This window comes from Macaca thibetana, chromosome 6 (genome assembly GCF_024542745.1).
Source record: "Macaca thibetana thibetana isolate TM-01 chromosome 6, ASM2454274v1, whole genome shotgun sequence".
Classification (NCBI taxonomy): Eukaryota; Metazoa; Chordata; class Mammalia; order Primates; family Cercopithecidae; genus Macaca; species Macaca thibetana.
In genome coordinates this window covers 103214194-103236077 of record NC_065583.1, presented here as the reverse complement: position 1 = coordinate 103236077, position 21884 = coordinate 103214194, and the positions used below count along the sequence as shown (strand labels likewise).

The window sequence follows — 21884 nt, the reverse complement described above, 5'->3', positions numbered from 1 at the left end:
CACATATAGGATGGTGGTTCCATACAGTTATAATACCCCATTCTCACTGTTCTCTTCCTATGCATAAATATGTTTAGATACAGGAATACCACCGTGTTATAATTACAATACTTATCATCATGTTACAATTATGGTATGGAGTATAGTAAACACCCTTACGGGTTTATAGCCTAGGAGCAATAGCCTATACCATGTAGCCTCAGTGTTTAGTAGGCTATATCATCCAGGTTTGTGTAAGTACATTCTACCATGCTTACACAAGGAAGAAATCTGCTAACGACACATTTCTCGGAATGTATCTGCATCACTCCACGATGCACGAGTGTATAACAAAAACTACCCTCTATTATCACCATTATTTCATAATAGAACATAGGAAGGATGTTTGCATTCCTCTGATTATTAGCACAGTAGCCAACTGTATTCCTTTTATAGTAAAAACTGCTCACATTATTTTGGGTTAATGTACTTCAGATACTATGTTTTCATTTTTTTTTATTTCTAAGTATTTTCAATATTGACCTTTTCAATAACCACACACATCTCAAGAATACAGCTTTGACAGAATTTGATTCAATATAATGAAAAGTGCAATTATTTAATTGTAGGCAACTATATTGCTCTCATCTCAATACATTCTCAAATATGTCTACAGCTCTGCCCCTCGTAATTACAGTTCAACATCACCAATGAAAATGTGCTTCCCACTTTCCAAATGTCCTTTCAGCCACTCATTTCAGTCAGAATGGTCTTCCCCTCAAGCTTGAAATCTTGAAGTACTGATTGTTCCCCCTCTCCTCACCCAAATCTAGTGGGTAACTCAGTCCTACATATAAATCCCTCTTTCATAATTTACTTTTCTTCCTCTTCACACCCACCTAAACAGAGTCCAAACCATCACTACATTGCTCATAGACTTTTCTCTTCCTTTTTTTTTTTTTTTTTCCTTTCTTTTTTTGAGATGGAGTCTTGCTCCATCACCCAGGCTAGAGTGCACTGGTGCAGTCTTGGCTCACTGCAACCTCCGCCTCCCAGGTTCAAGCAATTCTCCTGCCTCAGCCTCTTGAGTAGCTGGGACTACAAGCATGTAATGCCCGGCTAATTTCTGTATTTTTAGTAGAGATGGGGTTTCACCATGTTGGCCAGGCTGGTCTCAAACTCCTGACCTCAGGTGACCTGCCCATCTTGGCCTCCCAAAGTGTTGGGATTACAGGCTTGAGCCGCCGCACCTGGCCCCTCATAGACTTTTCTAACAAGACTTTTCCTCTATCTCCAATTTCCTCTATTTCCTCTATGGTTCCTCTATCTCCAACTTCTTTCCTACAATCTATTCTCTATACAATGTCATGTTAATCTTCCCAAAACACCACTGCAATACTCATTTGTAATAATCAACTCTTGTTCTTAGAAGTTTAAGTCCAATTTTCTTCACACACTAACGACTACCTCTCAAATCTCATTGCGCCTCCTCTTTCTGCAAACTGGTTCACTCACTGTTTCAGAATATTTCACGTTTATTCTTGGTTGTTCCCTGGGAAGAATACTCTGCATCCTTTTTTAATCCTTGTGTCAAGGCCTAAATCCAAGTCTACCTTTTCCAGCAGCTTAAGCCTTCAATGATTATTCCCTCCTTCAAAATCCTATAGCACTCCTTATTCCATTTGACACAATGCAAGTATTAACACATTTTTTATGTTAATGTTCTGATGCCTCAACTAAAGAAAAAGTTTATGAAAGTGCTCCGCAAACTGAGACATGGACACCTGACCCATAGAAAACTGTTTTCAAAGAACAAATACAGAAGTCCAGGAGGTCCAAAGTCAGGGAAGCATGAGGGAAGAGCCCCCATAAGCCCAGAAAACATGGGAAATAGTTCTCTGTTTGGGAAACTAAGCAACTCTCAGGCAATCGCACATCCCGGATTATGCTGAGGACTCAAAAAGTGGGGAAATACTAAAAGTAGGTAGGCATGGTGTCCTATAAAAATTGAAAGTGTGATCCATACAGAGTGAACCTAAGAATATTTGGATGGGAGAGTAATCGGATACAAAGTTAGATGGTGTGAAGAGGCCACCCATATAAGAAGACATTTACAGCTAATGTGATTCTGATAAATCCAAATCCAGAAATGGTTTCTGGTTAAATAACTGAGACCCATATCCATAACACTAGTTCGTGAACAGAAGAGTTTTAAATGCATTTAGTGCAAATAATTGAGCCAATAGTGGCTTGGGTTAGGTGGGCTCTGGAGAGCTATAGAGAATGGGATTAACGAAGGGAGAAAAGAAGCTCCTAAGTCTAGGAAAAACGTGGTTTTGAACAGACAGAATTTAGCCTTGATTCTACCATCAATGTTCAGTAGGCAGGACAGAAAACAGGATTAGAACATTAAGGAAGACCAGCGGGGACTTATAAGTTCTTGAGGCATATGGAGAGAATGCCAGAAAATCATAGAAAATAAAAGTACTATATAAATATAAGGTATTATTGGGCCAGGTGCAGTGGCTCACGCCTGTAATCCCAGCACTTTGGGAGGTTGAGGTGGATGGATCACAAGGTCAGGAGATCAAGACCATCCTGGCTAACACAATGAAACCCCGTCTCTACTAAAAATATAAAAAATTAGCCAGGCAGGGTGGTGGGCACCTGTACTCCCAGCTACTTGGGAGGCTGAGGCAGGAGAATGGTGTGAACCCGGGAGGCAGAGCTTGCAGTGAGTCGAGATCGCACCACTGCACTCCAGCCTGGGCGACAGAGCAAGACTCGGTCTCAAAAAATAAAAAGTAAACAAATATATATATATATATGGTATTATTGTTATTATTACAATTATAATGCCGGTTTGTATCCCCCACACCAAGAACAAAGGCTACACTGAGTAGCCACTTAATATGTTTGACAATTATGGAGATGGTGGTATGGAAGTGGCAGCGATAAATGACAAAATTAACTGTTCTTGTCTCCAACAATTATCTAAGCATATTTATTTATGTCCTGTCCTGTTCCCCACCTTTAAGGGGGTTTGGGGCAGTCAACTATTTATAACATAGATTGAGACTGCAAAATTTTAAAGGGGAAAAGGAAAAAAATTACAAAGAAGCAAAGATAAGGTAAATACCCAAATACATGCAGCAAAGTTCTATATACTTGCTAGTTGCAGGTCATAAAGTTTCCTCTAAGTTTTCTAGCAGCTACAGTGTAAAGGAATAGGAGAGAGGAGAAAACAGGGATTTATTTAATGGGTACAGAGTTTCAGTGGTGCAGTATAAAAAGAGTTCTGGAGAGGGATGGTGGTAACAATTGCCTAACAATATGAATATATTTAATGTCACTGAACTGTGCACTTAACAATGGTTAGGTTGCTTGATATCTTGTCAAATAGGAGAAAAAATGGTTAGGATGATAAAGTTATTCAGGTGTATTTTACCATAATTAAAAATAAAATAAAGAAACTACTCTAAAAGAAAAAAAAAGCTCCTTAGGCTCCATGTCTCCCTGTAATAATCATCCTTTCTCCACCTGAAAGCCAAAGTTTTTCAGAGAAGTGATCTTCTTTCACTCACTTCTCACCCATCCACCAATCCACTGCCATCTGACTTCCACACTCAACATCCCTTGACACTGCTGTCACCACCACCAAGGTCACCAACAACTGCCTTATCACCAAACTGCCGTACCATTTTACTTGATTCCACACCAGTAGCTGGCACTGCTGACAACTTAGCCCCTCCTCTTTTTATTTCTGTTAAAGCAAAACATACATAAGCCTGTCTTCTTTTAGGAAAAACAAGAAATAGGATGCTTCTTCAAGAACAGCTTCAAAGCCATAGGATACAAAAGAAGATTGAAAATTAAAAAAGTTTAAAACAAATACACTTTTTACTCCCTTGTACTATAATAATTGTTCCCAAATCCTTGATAATCACACAGAAGAATTACTTAGTGCTTATTAATTTCATGTATTTTTATGTGGTGCACATTAAAGGCACTTTGTATTAGGCTGGTGCAAAAGTAATAGAGGTTTTTGCCATTAAAAGTAAATATATTTAGTTGTTTCAAACACTTGTGAAATACAATTCAGAAAAACTGAAGTTTGATGAAAATTTAAAAATTAAAAACAAAGCAATGGTTAATGTGAAAATTAACAATAATTCTAAAATTATAATAGCTTAAAAAAAGTACATTGTATTAAAAATAAACAGGCCAGGCATGGTAGCCCTGCCTGTACTCCGAGCACTTTGGGAGGCCGAGGCAGGAGGATGGCTTGAGCCCAGGAGTTCAAGACCAGCGTGGGCAACACAGTAAGACTCTGTCTCTACCAAAAAAAAAAAAAAAAGATAGGCATGGTGATACATGTCTGCAGTCCCAGCTATTCAGAAGGCTGAGGCAGGAGGATCACTTGTGCCCAGGAGTAAGATATGCTAGGGTCACTGCACTCCAGCTTGGGGCACAGAAAGAGATTGTGTCTCTTAAAATCAAAAAACAAAAATGGAAAAAAAAACTTTAAATGACTTTAATGGTGTTACAATGGTAATCATAATTACTATGTTTATTATGTACCAGGCACTATTTTTATATGTTAAATCTTTTAATCCTCACAACTACTCAATGAGTGTAGGTACATTATCATCCTCATCCCCATTTTACAGATAAGAAAACCAAGGGCAGAGAGTTGTAAAATAATCTGTCCAAGTACCACTTACTAACTCTGTGCCACATTTTCACACCCATGAGTAGTTCCAGAGTGAGTGTGTCTAACCATCACACCACACTCTCTCAACAAACCACACAATAAACCATTTATCTGCCATCTTCCTCCTAAAGAAGTAGGAAGTAAGTTTCGCCCTTTCCTTACACCTTAAACACAATCAAAAAACTTAAACAATCAACTTTCATGGTTTCCCCAAACTGAATTCTCCCTTCTTAGTTTTCTAAGTAAGTTCCAATTCTCCTACTCTCTTCAATGTAGACTTTACTAGGATTCCTCACTGGCCTTCTCCTCACATGCCACACACACACTTTCCACTCAACAGCTCCAACTACAATGTCCTCAACTAATGACTCCCAAATCTACGTCACCAGCCCAGGTATCTGTCCTGAATACCTTATCTACGTATCTAACCGCTCAATGAATGCCTAACTCTCAATTCAAATTCAGCAGATCCAAAATAGACCTCAACAGGTTCCCTCCTCACTCCAAACTTACTCTATCCATCCGTGTTTCCAGTATCACAGAATTCTAGCATCATTCACGTACTTGTCCAGTCCAAAAACACTGGTGCAGCCAATGTGATCTTTTTTAAAAAATAAATCGTTTTATGTTGCTCCTATACTTTAGCACTCCTAAGTGTGCAAACCTTCATGATAAAATCCAAATTTCTGAGCATGGTATGCAAAACTCTTCATAATACAGACTCTGATTACCTCCTAACCATCTTTCATCAGTCAGTCCCTCATTTCCTCCCAACTATGTGCTCTTGCCATACTGAATTGTTTCCTGTTCCCTAAATAAGCCATAAATCCTTGCCTCTAAACTAGCAGTATCCAATAGAATGTTCTGTGATAACAGAAATAATCACTTATCTGCATTAACCAATATAGTAACTGCTAGCTACATCACATACATGAAATGTGGCTAGAGTGGCTGAGAAACTGAATTTTTTAATTAAATTAAATTTAAATAGCTACTTTTGGCTAGTGGCTACCATATTGAACATTACAGCTCTAAACCTAGGTATATGCTATTCTTTCTGCCTGGTATACACAGGTATGTGTGGAAAGTCCTCATCAGTGCTACTATCTAACATCATTAGTATTCATTCTTTTGCAAGGTTATTCTATTTATGTAGTTAATAATTAATACGGTCCATTCTATATAAGATACTATTTAAATACTTTAGAGGAGCTAGCTACATAACCTCATTTGTATACCTTAGTTGTTTACTTTCCTAATAGCTAATAGATAGTAGTTTAACTACAATTTGTCCTAAAAGGACTATCATTTTAAGAAATGACCAGGTTCCATGCATTGGTAAATGAAACAAGTAAATTATAATGTCATATTATAAAAGCATATAGCTTTACTCTAAAAACATACGATATACACACACATACATATAAATATATATGTAAAAGAAAAAAGGCTAAAAGATTATACAATATTAACCAATTTCTTCTGGATGTTGAAATCAGGGTTGTTATTTTTCAGCTAACATGTATCTGCTAAGTTTTCTAGAAGGAAAAGGGGATATCAGCAATTCTCCAGCAATTTTCCTTCTCTCTACTGCATCATCTATTTTTCCTCCTCTACATCAGTTGGTTCCATCAGCAAACAAGATAATACAGTTTATCCTACCTTAAAGAAAAATTCCTTGACATAACATTCCTCTCCAAGTGCTGCTCCATTTCTCTGCTCCTCTATACTTAAAAGCAAACTAACGGCCAGGTGCGGCCGCTCACGCCTGTAATCCCAACACTTTGGGAGGCCGCGGCGGGCGGTTCACGAGGTCAGGAAATCGAGACCATCCTGGCTAACACGGTGAAACCCCATCTCTAATAAAAATACAAAAAAAGTTAGCCAGGCGTGATGGCGGGCGCCTGTAGCCCCAGCTACTCAGGAGGCTGAGGCAGGAGATTGGTGTGAATCCGGGAGGCGGAGCTTGCAGTAAGCAGAGATCACACCACTGCACTTCAGCCTGGGCGACAGAGCAAGACTCCGTCTCAAAAAAAAAAATAATAATAATAACCATACCAATTACAATTCTTCTTCTCCCTTCTCTCTTAAGCCCACTCATGAGGTTTTCAGCCCCACCAGTGCACCTAAACTGCCTGTCAAGGTCACCAAAGTTCTGCCCAGTGACAAATCCAAAACTCCCTTCTCAGTAATCATCTTACTTGGCCTGTGTGCATTATTTGACACAATTACTCCAGGAATGTCCCAGGACTGACTGACTCTGACCTCCTTCTACACTCACTTCCTCGGTGTCTCATCCAATCCCATGATACCTGATAACACCCAAATTTATACTTCTAGCCTGACTCCTCCTCTAAGCTCCAGACTCTGATTTCCAACTGCCTATTTAGTATCTCCACATGGATGCCTAATCGCATCTCAAACTTAACATGCACAAGCTCTTGGTCCCCTCCCCCCTTTAAAAAAAAAAACAAAAACAAAAACAAAAAAACTTCTCTTTGCACAATATTCTTCATTTTAGTTGACAGCTATTCCAAACTATCAGCAAATCTCATTGGCTCTACCTTTCAAATATATCCATAACTTACCCACTTCTCTCCACTACCACCAATCTGATCACCTTCTCTTGCCTGAATTACTGTAACAGTCTCCTTGCTGGTCTCCTCGCCTCAAATCTGCAGTCTACTCCTAGTTCAAGAGGCAAAATGTCCCTTTAAAGGGTAAACAATCATTTCACCCCTCTGCTCAAAATTATCCAAATGGCATTCCTTCTCACTCAGAGTAAAATCAAAGACCTTACAATGATTTTTCAAGGCCCTACACAATCAGGTCTCCATCTTCCACTCTGCCCCTTATCTCTCTGCCCTCATATTTTACTAATTAATTTCCCCCACATCCTTCTTGACCACATTCTCAACCTAGGCTTTAAAAAACTTGCAGAAACCCCATTCCAAGAATAAAGTTGGGTGATGCCTAGCTCTGCCAACCTATGATTTTGGAAACACCCTACTATGGTTTCAATGTGTCCCCTCCAAAATTCAGATGTTCAAACTTAATGGCCAATGTGATGGCATTAAGAGGTGGGGCCTTTAAGATTTAGTCATGAGGGCTCCTCCCTTCATGAATGAGATTCAGGTCCTTGCAAAAGAGGCTTCACAGTCTTCCATCCTCTCGCCCTTCCACCTTCTGCCCAGTGAGGACACAGCATTACTCCTCTCCAGAGGATGCAGCAATAAAGGGCCATCTTAGAAGCAAAGAGCAGCCCTCACCAGGAAACTAAACCTGCCCGTGACTCAATCTTGGATTTCCTGGCCTCCAAAAATGTGAGAAATAAAATTCTCTTCTTTACAAATTACCCAGTCTCAGGTTTTTTGTTACAGCAGCACAAAACAGAGACAGGGCCTTATTCGTTCTCTCATTTGTCCAGCTACCATGCCAACTCACTCAGCTGAATTAAGGACACTAGACTTCTAATTAGGTTGGTTCCTATCAGCAATATAAATAATCAGTCCATCAATAAACAGATATTGGCTATAAACTGTTCACTTTTGTAGATCTATTAAGTCTTTCCAGCTGATATGCTAAATAAGCCTTCTCTAAATACACGAACCAACGTTATTCATAATAATATGAAATAGAGGAAAATCATTTCCTTCTTGATTATTCCACTTTAAGCTCTTCATTTTAAATTTTGAATTTGGACTGCAGGCAATTTGTTTTTGTCAGTAGTTCATTTATATACACGAGTGCAATACTGTCAAATTATTTCACTATAATACATTTGTCATTCCATGGGCATTTATAACTTTTCATGCAGCAAAAAAGAACATTTCAACCAACCATCTGTCTGCCTTTTTCGTGTGCTTTAATCATTCAGCTCTGGTAATGTTGTTCCAAATACTAAATATTATTTAAAATAACATAAAATCTCACATCTTATGATTTAATGGTAAAGTTTGAAATTTAATTTTCAGATTTTTCTCCTCAAATTTTACCAGATCAGTGATTTTAAAAGTAACATATCCTACTGTCAAGAAAGAATATTTTCTTGAATATTTATTAAGACAAAATGTAAAAGTCAGAACCGACTCTCCTTCAAGGAGATATGCAAGCAAAGCAAAATAAGATCAAAGGTTTTATTATCTGTTGGAAAGTAAGACTCTGTTTACAGGCAGTATTTCATCAAATTTCTATTCAATGTAGTAAAATCTTATTTAATTTGAAATATATTTCAGGAATTAAATTATATTATAAATGGAACCCCACTGCACCACTGAAATGACAATCCTTAATTTGAATAGTTGGCCCTTTGTAAAACTAATGGTCTTTATGAAGACAAAAACAACTAGTTTAGCTGCTAGGAATGCACTGCAGATACTAGTATACAGTTTCTTCTTTTGTATTTAGTCACCTTGGAACAAATGCTGAAATTTACCTTAGTGAAAAATAAATAAAATACTAAAATTTCCTAATAATGTACCCCTTGTTTTAAAAAAAAAAAAGTAGGATCCAGTTTACATATATAGCAAGCAACTATGTTAACAGCTCTAACACCAGATCTAATGACCATAAATTTCAATTAGCTAAACATAATTAACAAGACAGATCAGTTATCAAAACTGGAATTATTAGAACACAAGGTATTTAAATCTTCAGAACTTAAAGATGATCAGATGTATAACAGTATGCTAAAAAAATCATGACTGAAGCACATTTTCATAGCAGCAACCCTGAACTCCTGAGCACAAGAGAAAGGAATTTACAATGAGGAAGGAGCCCGTGCCTCTTCATGTCATGCTTATGACTCAGGGCACCAACATTTTCAACATCTCATACTAAAACATCCTTAACATTTCAAAATTCCAGCATTCCCATTTTCTTCGGTAAATCACTGTTTACACAAACAAAGGCTTATAACAAATAATTTTCAAAAGGTATGTCACACTGAAAAGTTGAATTACACAATTTAACATTAATTGTATACTTGAATTACTGACAGTTCACATTAACCTTATGTCTCCAAATAAAGTCTAAGTTTCTTAAAAACAAGATAAAGATCTTATAATTGTTATGTATTTTTATGGTGAAAACACAGAGGAATGAACCATACATATGGAATGATCCAAGATTTGGAGGTAAAGATGCCTTTGAAGACGGGGATAAAGACTAAATAAAAATCCTGATTGTAAGGTTCATTCCATACCTACATGACAATTCCCAGTCAGTTAACTCTAACCACAGCAAAGACCCAAGCAATCCCATGGAGAAAATGGTTGTTCTGAACCTACACACAATTAGCTCCAGGGTGATGCTGTAATACAAAACAATGGAAATACCAGATGAGGATTTCCTTCTGCATAGGGTCCACTGAATCAGTCGTGCTTCATTTTTTAACAACACTGGCTAATGAGAGAGCAAATGTTAATGGAATCTAAATCACTGAATTGAGTAAAAGGATCTGAAAATATTTAATTAAGCAAAATTACGAGCCAAACACTTTGCTAGGCACCTTCACACAAATCATAGTCTTTAATATGAGCAGAATGTGTGAACGATTTATGTACATAAATATTTAAGAAATATTCACTGAGCAACTACATAAACTGAAAATACAGAATGAGATAAAGGTTTAAATGAGAAATACTAGGATAAGCAAAAAGAAAGTGGAGCAAGCACTAAACAACTAGACTGTGAAAAAATGTTAAATGAAAAAAAAAACACCCAAAAATATGATACAGACACTAGTTAAATTATTAATAAAAAATGGACTTAAACACAAATAAGTTTAGAACCCCATAGAGAGACACAATGACTTTTTGAGGTATGTCAAATATAATGTGTTACTATTAATAAAATTGTATTTTTAATAAGGTATATTCAATAACATTACCCTAAGTAAATGAATCTCACTCAGCTGCATTTCTATATGCCTTCCTGAAAGACACAAAAAGTAGTGGAGATAAAGTCAGAGTTGCTATAATTGCATACAAACCACAGACACATGTAATCTTCCTACTGGACTCTCCTGAGAATCACTGATATTAAAGGTTAAGAAGGAATATGATAGAGTTTTCATGTTTGATATTATAAAGTTGACAATGAATAAGATTTAAGTTAAAAAATAAGTCAGGCTTTACTGATGAAATCCAAATACACTGAGTTATATTACTGACTACAGGAAAGCATGCAGTCCTTTGCTTGGATCTAAATTAGCTCTTTGAATCTAAACAAATGAAAAGCCCACCCCAATTTCAACAGGGAGTAAAAATGCTACCTTTCAAGGTGTTCGGGAGGTACTGCATTGCTAAGTTACTGGCCGCTAAAGTCACCTTTCAATTGTTAAACCCAAAGGCCTCCTTTCAGCCTTCATTCTATTTGCCCTTACTCTACAACTCCTGACATAGCTGAACATTTCCTTCTTTTAATTTTCCTGTTAGCATCTTCTTTTTTAAACCTTCCCGTGGTTTCCCATCCCTGTGAGCTCTGTCTCTTTTTCTAGTTCTTCCATTCATATTTTATATCCTGGTGTCCCCTAGGTTTTGTCTAAACTGCCTTCTCATCTAACAAGAAGTCTTCCCTGGGTGATTTCATCCATTCCCATACTTTACTGCCTACTATTCAAAATTGTGATGTCTAAATATCCACCTCATCTGAACATGCTTTTTCTTTTGCAAATCTTCTGGTTTCTACATACTCTGCTTAGCTAAAGGATCCATCTTTCCTCTACCTGGCAAAAACCTCAGGCTTCAAGATCTAAAATGTCACTACCTCAGTGAAGTCTTCACCAACTTTCCCAAATACTGTTAGTTAATACCCTAGTTTAGAAATCACTTTGAAGTACACCATCTTATGAGATCCTCACAAAAGAGGCAAGTATTATCACATCCTGTCTAGAAATGAGGAAACCGAAGTTTGAAGAGATCAGCAACTTGAACAAGGAAGCACTACTACAAGTGGAAAACATCAACTTAAATCCAGGTCTTCTGACTCTGGGCCCAATGTTTTTTGGTTTTTTTCCCCGTTTTTATTTATAGAGACAAGGTCTCACTATGTTGCCCAGGCTGGTCTGGAACTCCTGGGTTCAAGCAATCCACCTGCCTGGGCCTCCCAAAATGCTAAGATTACAGGCAGGGGCCACCACTCCCAGCCTCATGTCCTTTCTAATACACCATGATGCTCTTAAAAGAAAAGAGATTTACAACTTTAGTAGCTTTACTATTGTAATTAAGAAAAATTAACTAGTCTTGTCTGTTTGTTTCTAGAAATTAATTCCTAATTAAATGTTTAATCCAGTAATAGAATTATTAAAATTACTTTTAATTATACGCACACATACCCAAATTGGTTAAGATAAAAGAAGTTTTTTTTTTTAATGAAGAAAAATAACTTAGAAAAAAACAGAAACAATAGAAGTTGAGAACATTTCAAAAAGAAGGAAGGGGCCAGGCACAGTGGTGCACGCCTGTAATTCCAGCAGTTTTGGAGGATGAGGCAGGCGGATTGCTTGAGCCCAGGAGTTCAAGACTAGCCTGGGCAACATGGCAAGACCCAATCTCTACAGTAAATACAAACATTAGCTGGGCGTGGTGGCATGAACCTGTAGTCTGAGCCACTCGGAAGCCTGAGGTGCGAAGGATCACTTGAGCCCGGGAGGTTGAGGATGCGGTGAGCCATGATTGCACCACTGCACTTCAGCCTAGGCAACAGAGTAAGACATGTCTCAAAAAATAAAAAATGAGAGTACAAAAATAAGTTCTTTACATTTTAAATAAAGACATTAAAAATCTTGAAGCAAATAATCTAATACACAGGCCTTTTTAGTCAATAAATGAGGTATAGGATCTACTTTCTTTTTTTTTTTTTTTTTTTTTTTTTTTGAGACGGAGTCTTGCTCTGTCACCCAGGCTGGAGTGCAGTGGCCGGATCTCAGCTCACTGCAAGCTCCGCCTCCCGGGTTTACGCCATTCTCCTGCCTCAGCCTCCCGAGTAGCTGGGACTACAGGCGCCCGCCACCTCGCCCGGCTAGTTTTTTTTGTATTTTTTAGTAGAGACGGGGTTTCACCGTGTTAGCCGGGATGGTCTCTCGATCTCCTGACCTCGTGATCCGCCCGTCTCGGCCTCCCAAAGTGCTGGGATTACAGGCTTGAGCCACCGCGCCCGGCCAGGATCTACTTTCATAAAGTCATCTAGTTCTGGTTCTGTTTGAAGGGAGGAGAGGATAAATAATACTGATAAATAAGATTAAATTCATAAAACAAAAATCTAATACTATGACTAGGAAGTACCTAGGCATCATTGAGATGGTTAGTGAAGGATCAGAGAACACAGAGCTCTAGGCCAAGAAGCCAAAGAGCACAACAGTAGAGGGAGTTGCAGCTGAAACATTACCATTTTGCAGCCATTGAGGAAGACAGGTTCAGGAGATTGATCAATGGTTGTTAAATGTAGAAGTGGTCAATTTAAAAAAGAGCAAGACATCTGCATGGTCTCAGTGTCTCCCCACAGATAATTTGATTAAAAAAAAATAGAAATGATACAATAGAGAAACTGGACAACCCTGTGACTAGGAAAATTAACATCATGAAGATGGACACCCTACGCCTCCAAATGTAATAGTTTGAGAAGCACGCATCACCTATGGTAGTATTCCGGCCAAGGATACATAACCTGAATCTAAACATGAGGAAACACCAACAAACCCAAAAATTGATTAACATAAAATAAAATAATAGGCTTGCAATCCTTAGATATGTCAAGGTCGTGAAAGACAAAAAAGGCTCAAGAACTACTCCAGATTAAAGAAGACTAAAGAGACATGGCAACTAAATTAAATATATTATCTTGGACTGGATCCTGTACTTGAGGAAAAAAATTCTTGGGAAAAAAGAAAACACCTTTATTGGAACAAACGATAAAATTAGATTACATACTATAGATTGTACACACATTAAATTTCCTGAATCCATCAACACTGTAAGTTGCGTAAGAGACTATCTTTGTTCTTAAAAGTTACACATTGAGATTTTAAGTGTAAAAGAACATGATGTAGGGGCCGGGCGTGGTGGCTCACACCTGTAATCCCAGCACTTTGGGAGGCCGAGGCGGGCAGATCACAAGGTCAGCAGATTGAGACCATCCTGGTTAACACGGTGAAACCCTGTCTCTTCTGAAAATACAAAAAATTAGCCGGGCGTGGTGGCGGGCGCCTGTAGTCCCAGCTACCTGGGAGGCTGAGGCAGGAGAATGGCGTGAACCCAGGAGGCGGAGCTTGCAGTGAGCCGAGATTGCACCACTGCACTCCAGCCTGGGGGACAGAGCGAGACTCGTCTCAAAAAAAAAAAAAGAACATGATGTGTACAACCGAGTCTCCTATGGTTCAGAAGACACATAACATGAATACGTATATGTGCCTGAATATGCATGGGGAGAGTGAGTGACAGAGACAGTAGGCAAGCAATGTAGCAATTTTTTTAATTGGTAAATCTGCAAAAGGGTTGCTCTCAGTGCTATTGTTGCAACTTTTTTGTAAACTTGAAACTATTTCATCAGAGTAAACCATTAAAAACCAGAGCTGAGGAAACAGGGTGAGCTTCAAGTTTTTTACATAAATTATGTCATTCGATTTTTTTAAAAGGCAAGTAATATTACAGTTTTATAAATGAGAAAATGTGGACTCAAGAGAGATTTAATGACCATTTCCAGAACAGGGGTCTCCTTGTTTCTGTACAATTCCATTAGATTGCAGGTCAACAGCCAAATGTTTCTAATCCCTGGAAGCTTCTCTGGTGGTACTACTTAGAGCTATTTAAAGTTTTAAAGCTTTCGTGAGTTGTATGCGCTCACTAATAAAAATACCATACATTTCATCAAGTAGTAAGTAGACATCGAAACTTTTGAGAGAATGGGCTCTAATATTAGAGCCTCTGAGTTCAAATTCAGGCAGTGCAATGTTCTAGCTTTGCGGCCTTTCCCAAGTTAACGATCACGCTCCAATTTCCTCACGTGTAAAGTGGGAGCAGCTGGTAATAACCTGCAGGGTTGTTAAGAAAACTGAATGAGATAATAAATGTAAAGTGGTGCCACAAACACTCAATAAATATCTTTTGGGGAACACAATTCAACCATGGTTATTTGCATATATTACATACCACCTCTAATCAATTAGCTACTTTTATTTTAAATCCAACCTATTAGGTCACCTCAAGAGCACTGGTCACAGAGTCAATGGCCATAAGTTTTTTGGGTTTTTTTTCCAAATCAGGTCAAAATTTGACAAAAATCTTTTTCCTTTTTTTTTTTTCTTTTTTTGAGACGGAGTCTCACTCTGTCACCCACTAAAGTTAGAGTGCTGTGGCGCGATCTCGGCTCACTGCAGCTTCCACCTCCCAGGTTCAAGCGATTCTCCTGCCTCAGCCTCCAGCTGGGATTACAAGCACGAGGCACCACGCCCGGCTAATTTTTGTATTTTTAGTAGAGACGGGGTTTCACCATGTTGGCCAGGCTGGTATCGAACTCCTGGCCTCAAGTGATCCGCCCGCCTTGGCCTCCCAAAGTGCTGAGATTATAGCCGAGAGCTGCCGTGCCTGGCCCCAAATCTGACAAAAATATAAGAGAAAAGCCGGAAAGAGGAGAGTAGCCGAAACAAGCAAAGTGATCGCGATGGGTTTAGGAAGGTGATCTGGCGTGCTAAATGGCGTTTCCGGAGAAATCCGAAAACTATTGCTTTACAGAAGTATACTAAAGAGCTGCCCTGGGTCTGGAAACCCCTTAAGGGATCAAAATGGATGCAATGGGTATCCTTCTCCAATGACACCCCTCACGGGGTGTTCACAAACCATAAAAGTAAATTAATTTGCAAAACAGATTGATGCCAATTTACAGGTTAATTCAGTCTAAACATTTTGCTAACAGTAAAGGCAACAAGCTCCGTACTTGCTCTAGAACAATGGATCACCAAATGCATATAATGAAAAATTATATGAAATGAAAATGAAAAGTTACCTTACTTTTAAACTTTTCTAACCTGGGAAAAAGGAAACGAAAATATTGTATCGTACGTACTATCTATATGATTTTGATCCTCAATACAGCCAAAATGTAATCCCAATTTCAAGTAGTAGCACTTTCTAGACTACCCAATATTGTTAGTAACGTTTAATTTAAATTTTAATTATACCCTCTAACATATCTGCAAAGCTACCAGCACAGCTATTCTACCTTAATTTAGCATGAATTTAGCGACAGACTGTTATGTGACCATATTGCTTAGTAATGAAAGATTTAAAATAAGAGAAACGTAAAAATGATAATTGTGGTAAATTTAACCACTACCACCACCCCAATACCACCATCCCACCCCCAAACAAACAACTTGGGATTTCTTTCCATTTCTCGGTGATACTTTTTACAAAACTAAGTGTACCTTAACATTCGTTTTTAAACTTCACATTATTAATTTGTAAAAGTTTAGGATTTGTTCATAGTAACACTCTTAAAATATTTTCTATTCATATGCTTATTTTGGATTGGTGTTTTTGTCTGTAGTGCAAAGGATATAATCCAAGAACACTGATACTGGTATAAACCAATTTGTCCATTCAAACAGCCTAAACCCACCTCTCTCCTCCTACACTCCGGGGTCACAAAATAACTTCCCACAAGCAACACTCGCACTCTCACCTTGACCAAAACACTCGTTTCACCCTAATCAGGGAATGTATCAAAGTCTGATCCGGCGAACGATAAATAAACTTAGAAGACTATGCTCAAAATTCAGACTCCTGAGTCCAGACCAAGTCCAATTCAATCAGTGTCTTCAGGGGTGGGATCTAAGCTCACCAAGCGGTTTCCTTTTCACTAAAGTTTGAAAACTACTAGAGACCCCTACACACACACGCCCCAAACTCCCCCAACTCCCACCACCGCCAACCAACCCCACCCACCCACCCGTGGGACACGTTACCGCCCAGCTCTGCTCAGATCTCAGGGCGACCCCGCTCCACTCCAGGGAGCCCACCCGGCGCCCACTCCTCCGAGTCCCCAGCTCCTCCCTCCCATCCCCGTACCCCAAACCTTTCTCCTCACTTCTTCAAATCGCTGCTAAAGAGGCCGAAGGCCCCCAAGGGGGAAATGGTTGAGGTCGCCTCCTGACCCAGCTCCGTCGCCTCCCCTCCTCCGGACTGCTCATTGTAAGAAAAACTGTTGCTGGACATTGCCGCGGTGCTGGCGGGTGCGGGGTTGGTCCTGCCGGGGGTTCCCTCCGAAAGGTTCCAGTCCAGAGGGCACCGAACAAAACTAGTTCGCGTACCGAGGAGCGCGCGCAGGCGCTTCCGGACTCGTCACCGCTCCCTGAGCCGACCTGGCAGTCCACCCCCTGCGCATGCGCAGTGTGCGGGAAGGCAGGATACCACCCGGGCCGTCCAGGCCTGCGCGGACTTCCCTGCTCCGGGCTTTAGAGGTAGCTGAGCGGCTGCGAGCCTGGCTGCGGAAAGGGAGGCAGCGGGTGGCGAACTGCCAGGCTCCCGGCCCGTGAGGGGTGTCATTGGAGAAGGATACCCATTGCATCCATTTTGATCCCTTAAGGGGTTTCCAGACCCAGGGCAGCTCTTTAGTATACTTTTGTAAAGCAATAGTTTTCGGATTTCTCCGGAAACGCCATTTAGCACGCCAGATCACCTTTCCTAAACCCATCGCGATCACTTTGCTTGTTTCGGCTACTCTCCTCTTTCCGGCTTTGCCTTACTTTCATATCCACCCGAAACAACTTTTCTCCCAGACTTTAAGGAGGCCTCTCCCAACGATGGTTTGGAGGATCCGCACAGAAGCGACCATTCCATCCTTGCAACGAAAATCTTGGAGGCAGACCGGCGCGGTGGCTCACGCCAGTAGGGCACTTCGGGAAGCCGAGGCGGGCGGATCACTTGAGGCCAAGAGTTCGAGACCAGCCTTGGCAACATAGCGAGACCCTGTCTCTGCAAAAAATATAAAAATTAGCCGGCGTGGTGGCTCGCGCCTGTGGTCCCAGCTACTGAGCCTGAGGTGGGAGGTTCACTCAAACCCAGGAGGAGGGGGTAGCGATGAGTTGAGATCGCGCCTTTGCACTCCAGCCTGGGCGACAGAGCGAGACCCTGTCTCAAAAAAATTAAAAAGAACAGAAAACATCTTGGGACCACCAGTTCCAGTTTAGAGCTGAAGTGGTGCGTCCTACTGGCGTCTAGCTACCAAAAATAAAATGGACCACCTTGCGCGCCAGGCGCAGCTGTCATCTGACACTTCTGTGTCCTGTCGCCGTCGTGTCACTCACTAATATGCACTAGGGAGCCTAGGCGGGATGCTTGCCTGGCCCCGGAGTAGCTCTCTCCGGGTGCTGGCACCCGAGAAAACCTCTTTCCAGGAGTGACTTCCCCCAGCCCGCCTTCTCGGTTGGGTTTCAGAGCCTTCCCTCTCTTCTCCCCAGTGCCTCCCGTCCAGGTAGGCGTTAACTCCCAAAGCCTTGGCGGCCAGGTACTGAAACTGTCAAGGGATTCTACCAGGTAGAACGCGAACGTGGAGACCGGCAGCCTCTGGGAAGGCGGTGGGGCGTTTTCAAGGATCAAAGTATGATCTCCAAGTTTCAAAAGGTCAGACTGTCACTGTGGAAGCACGCACGAGCGTGGCTCTGGGTGGGAGAAGAAGGAATGTCCTCCAAACTTCATCGTCTGGTTAAATATTGGCAGGTTTTTAATTCGACTGTTAGAATACTGCTCCGGAGATCCAATGATGATCACCTAAAATGTGTTTGTCAATATTAATGATGTTAATTAATAACATTTCATCTACAACTGACTATTGATAATGAAGATGAGGATGATCATAGATAACTATATATTATTATATAATCCTTAATATATACCACAAACTATTCTAAGTAATTTTATATATATTAATAGTAAAAAGAGTTAGGCTTTGGTTACTTTATTTGTAAAAGGAGAATATTGATATACACATAGCCTGGAAAATATCTGACACATACCTGATTATAGAATTTCTTGGTTTTAGAGTTTGTGCACTTTTACCAGATATCCTAAATTTTTTTCCAGCATAATTTTAGCAGTGTGTAATCTTCTTTCTTCACATTCTCACAAACGTTTAGCTTTCTAAAAATGTTTTATTGTCATCAATATGATATGAAGGAGTATTATTTGTATGGTAATTAATTTTCATTTTCATGGTCATAATGAACTTGAGAATATTTTATGTGGTTACTCCATTTGCATTTTATTTCCTGGGAATTGCATATGAACCTATTTATCCACTTTTATACTGAGTAGTTTTTCTGATGGACTTGAAGAGTTCTTTGTCCTTGAGTCTGTTATTTTTAATTAACTGCTTGATTTTACTTTGTAATATTTTTATTTTTTCACACAGACTCAGGTAGGAGACTGACCTACAATGTTGGGGTTTTGGGTTTTGGGGGTTTGTTTTTTGGGGTTTTGTTTTGTTTTTACATTGTCCTTGAATGGTGTGGATATTAAGAATATCTATTCTTCAAAAAACAGGTATAGGTAACTTTTTCTCTGGAATATTACGTATAAGATACAGAGCATATATTCCTGGATGAAATAGATAAAACTTTCTTTTTATCACTAAAAAAAAAAAAAAAAAAAATGAGAGCATTGACAAGAAGGGACTTGAGGCCCTTACTGCCTTAAAATTCTAAGACTGTATATTCTTACAGAAAGATAAAAAATAATAACTCCATGGGCTGTGGTCTAGCATTCCCATATCTCTAGAATTGAAAAATCTTTTATATAGCCATGAAGCTTTCTGACAGAGGAAAAAAATCACACTTCCAACCAGAAGAAACATTAACAGAACTAGAAGATTACTCTCTGACACCTGTTACCAAGCCAAACCAGATTTTCTGTTTCCTTCCAGCATATGTAGTGTCTTGTATTACTGCCAAATAAGTTGGATATTTTTTTTCAAAAACTATTTTCCCCCTAATACTTAACAAAACCTTTATCAAATTTTCTGTTTCCGTTTCTGTTCATCTAACCTTCATGATATAGGTGTTAAATGTGGTGTATATATTTTCAAGCTTTTTTCTCTAAGCGTAGAAAAATAAATGATAGATGTGCATATTTCTCCAAATACCAGTTAAAACCATAATATCATTCTGCATGTTACTACATCTCACTGTTTTAAAGATCTACATAGTATTTCCTTTCATAGGTGCATCTTTATTTATTTAACCAATAGCCTGCTGATACACATGTAAATTGTTTCCAATTTTGGACTATTATAACAACTTTGTCAATGCATGTCTTTGCACCATGCCACCACTATTCCCATTAGTTAAGATTCCAAAAGTCCAATAGCTAGAACAAATGATATGCGCAATTGAAATTTTAGTAGATATAGCCAAATTTCTAACCTGAAAAGAGAATACCAACACTTTTACCAATATTTTTCCGTTTCAACACACCCTTTCCAGCAATGTATATTATAAATCTTTTTAATGTTTGCTAATCTGATTGGTAATAATAATAAAATCTTTACTGTCATTTACACTTGCATCTCATTTATTCTAAGTAGAGACAGTAAAATTTATAGTCCAAATAGGAAGTTTTCTTTTTGTTTCTTTTTGTTTGTTTGTTTGAGACAAGTTTTGCTCTTGTTGTCCAGGCTGGAGTATCATGGCATGATCTCAGCTCACTGAAACCTCCGTCTCCTGGGATCAAGTGATTCCCCTGCCTTGGTCTCCCAAGTAGCTGGGATTACAGGCATGCGCTACCATGCCCAGCTAATTGTATACTTTTAGTAGAGATGGAGTTTCACCATGTTATTCAGTCTGGTCTCGAACTTCTGACCTCAAGTGATCTACCCTCCTCAGCCTCCCAAAGTGCTGGGATTACAGACATAAGCCACCACACCCAGCCCCAAATAGGAAGTTTTCGAGACAAAAAGTGATACTAGTCATAATTTGACTGGACAAATACATGTAAACCAGGACTCTGCCAGGGAAATAGGTATATATGGTTACCGTAAATATAACAGATTTAAAGCGCACATCAAATGGCTATTTGAATTTTTCTTCTATTAATTTTGCACATTTGTCACTTGCTTATTTTTAAGTGGATCTTTTATCTTATTGATTTGCAGGCATACTTTATAGATACTGAATGTTAACATTTTCTCATTATTATCTAGAATGTGTTACAAAAATCAATTCAAGGCCGGGCACCATGGCTCACACCTGTAATCCCAGCACTTTGGGAGGCCAAGGTGGGCGGATCACTTGAGGTCGGGAGTTCAAGACCAGCCTGGTCAACATGGTGAAACTCCATCTCTACTAAAAATACAAAAATTAGCCTGGTGTAGTGGTACATGCCTGTAATCCCAGCTACTGGGGAGGCTGAGGCAGGAGAATTGCTCGAACCTGGGAGGCGGAGGTTGCAGTGAGCCGAGATGGTGCCATTGCACTCCAGCCTGGGCAAAGAAGCGAGACTCTGTCTCAAAAAAAAATAAAAATTGATTCAAAAGTTGTAGGAGGCCGGGCGCGGTGGCTCAAGCCTGTAATCCCAACACTTTGGGAGGCCGAGACGGGCGGATCACGAGGTCAGGAGTTCGAGACCATCCTGGCTAACACGGTGAAACCCCGTCTCTACTAAAAAAATACAAAAAACTAGCCGGGCGAGGTGGCGGGTGCCTGTAGTCCCGGCTACTCGGGAGGCTGAGGCAGGAGAATGGCGTAAAAACCCGGGAGGCAGAGCTTGCAGTGAGCTGAGATCCGGCCACTGCACTCCAGCCTGGGCGACACAGCGAGACTCCGTCTCAAAAAAAAAAAAAAAAAAAAAAAAAGTTGTAGGAAACCTGAATAAACTAAATAACTATAGAAGAGAATTGGAAACGTTGCCAAAAATCTACCACCAAAAAGGGACTAGACTAATATAGTTCTATTGGCCTATAAGGAGTTTGCTATTTCTGTTATTTTAAACTGTTTTTAAACTTTAGCAAAGAAAAAGACAAAGCACTTCCAAATTCATTTTGTAGGTCTGATTTTATAAATACAAAAAAGAACAACAGATTATTTAAATACTAAACAAATGCTAAATGAAAAACATAAAATAATGCAATAGGTTTTGTTATATGATAAAAGAATGAACATTAATAAACTTATAATGATAGGTTTGTAAATCATTTAATAATA

At 39.5% G+C, this 21884-nt stretch overlaps 1 protein-coding gene across 4 annotated transcripts in view; it reads right to left on the bottom strand.

Annotated features, from left to right (window-relative positions):
• The window catches only part of AP3B1 (adaptor related protein complex 3 subunit beta 1), a 294984-nt gene extending 277903 nt beyond the window's left edge, over positions 1-17081 (bottom strand). For 3 of the 4 annotated variants that reach the window (XM_050795645.1, XM_050795646.1, XM_050795647.1), the window contains exon 1: positions 16778-17067. In XM_050795645.1, the coding sequence (XP_050651602.1) occupies positions 16778-16905 (128 nt within the window). In that variant the 5' untranslated portion in view covers positions 16906-17067. Of the gene's footprint in view, positions 1-16777 lie in introns of all 4 variants that reach the window. The other variant, XM_050795644.1, reaches the window with a different exon arrangement.
• Positions 17082-21884: the final 4803 nt, after the last annotated feature.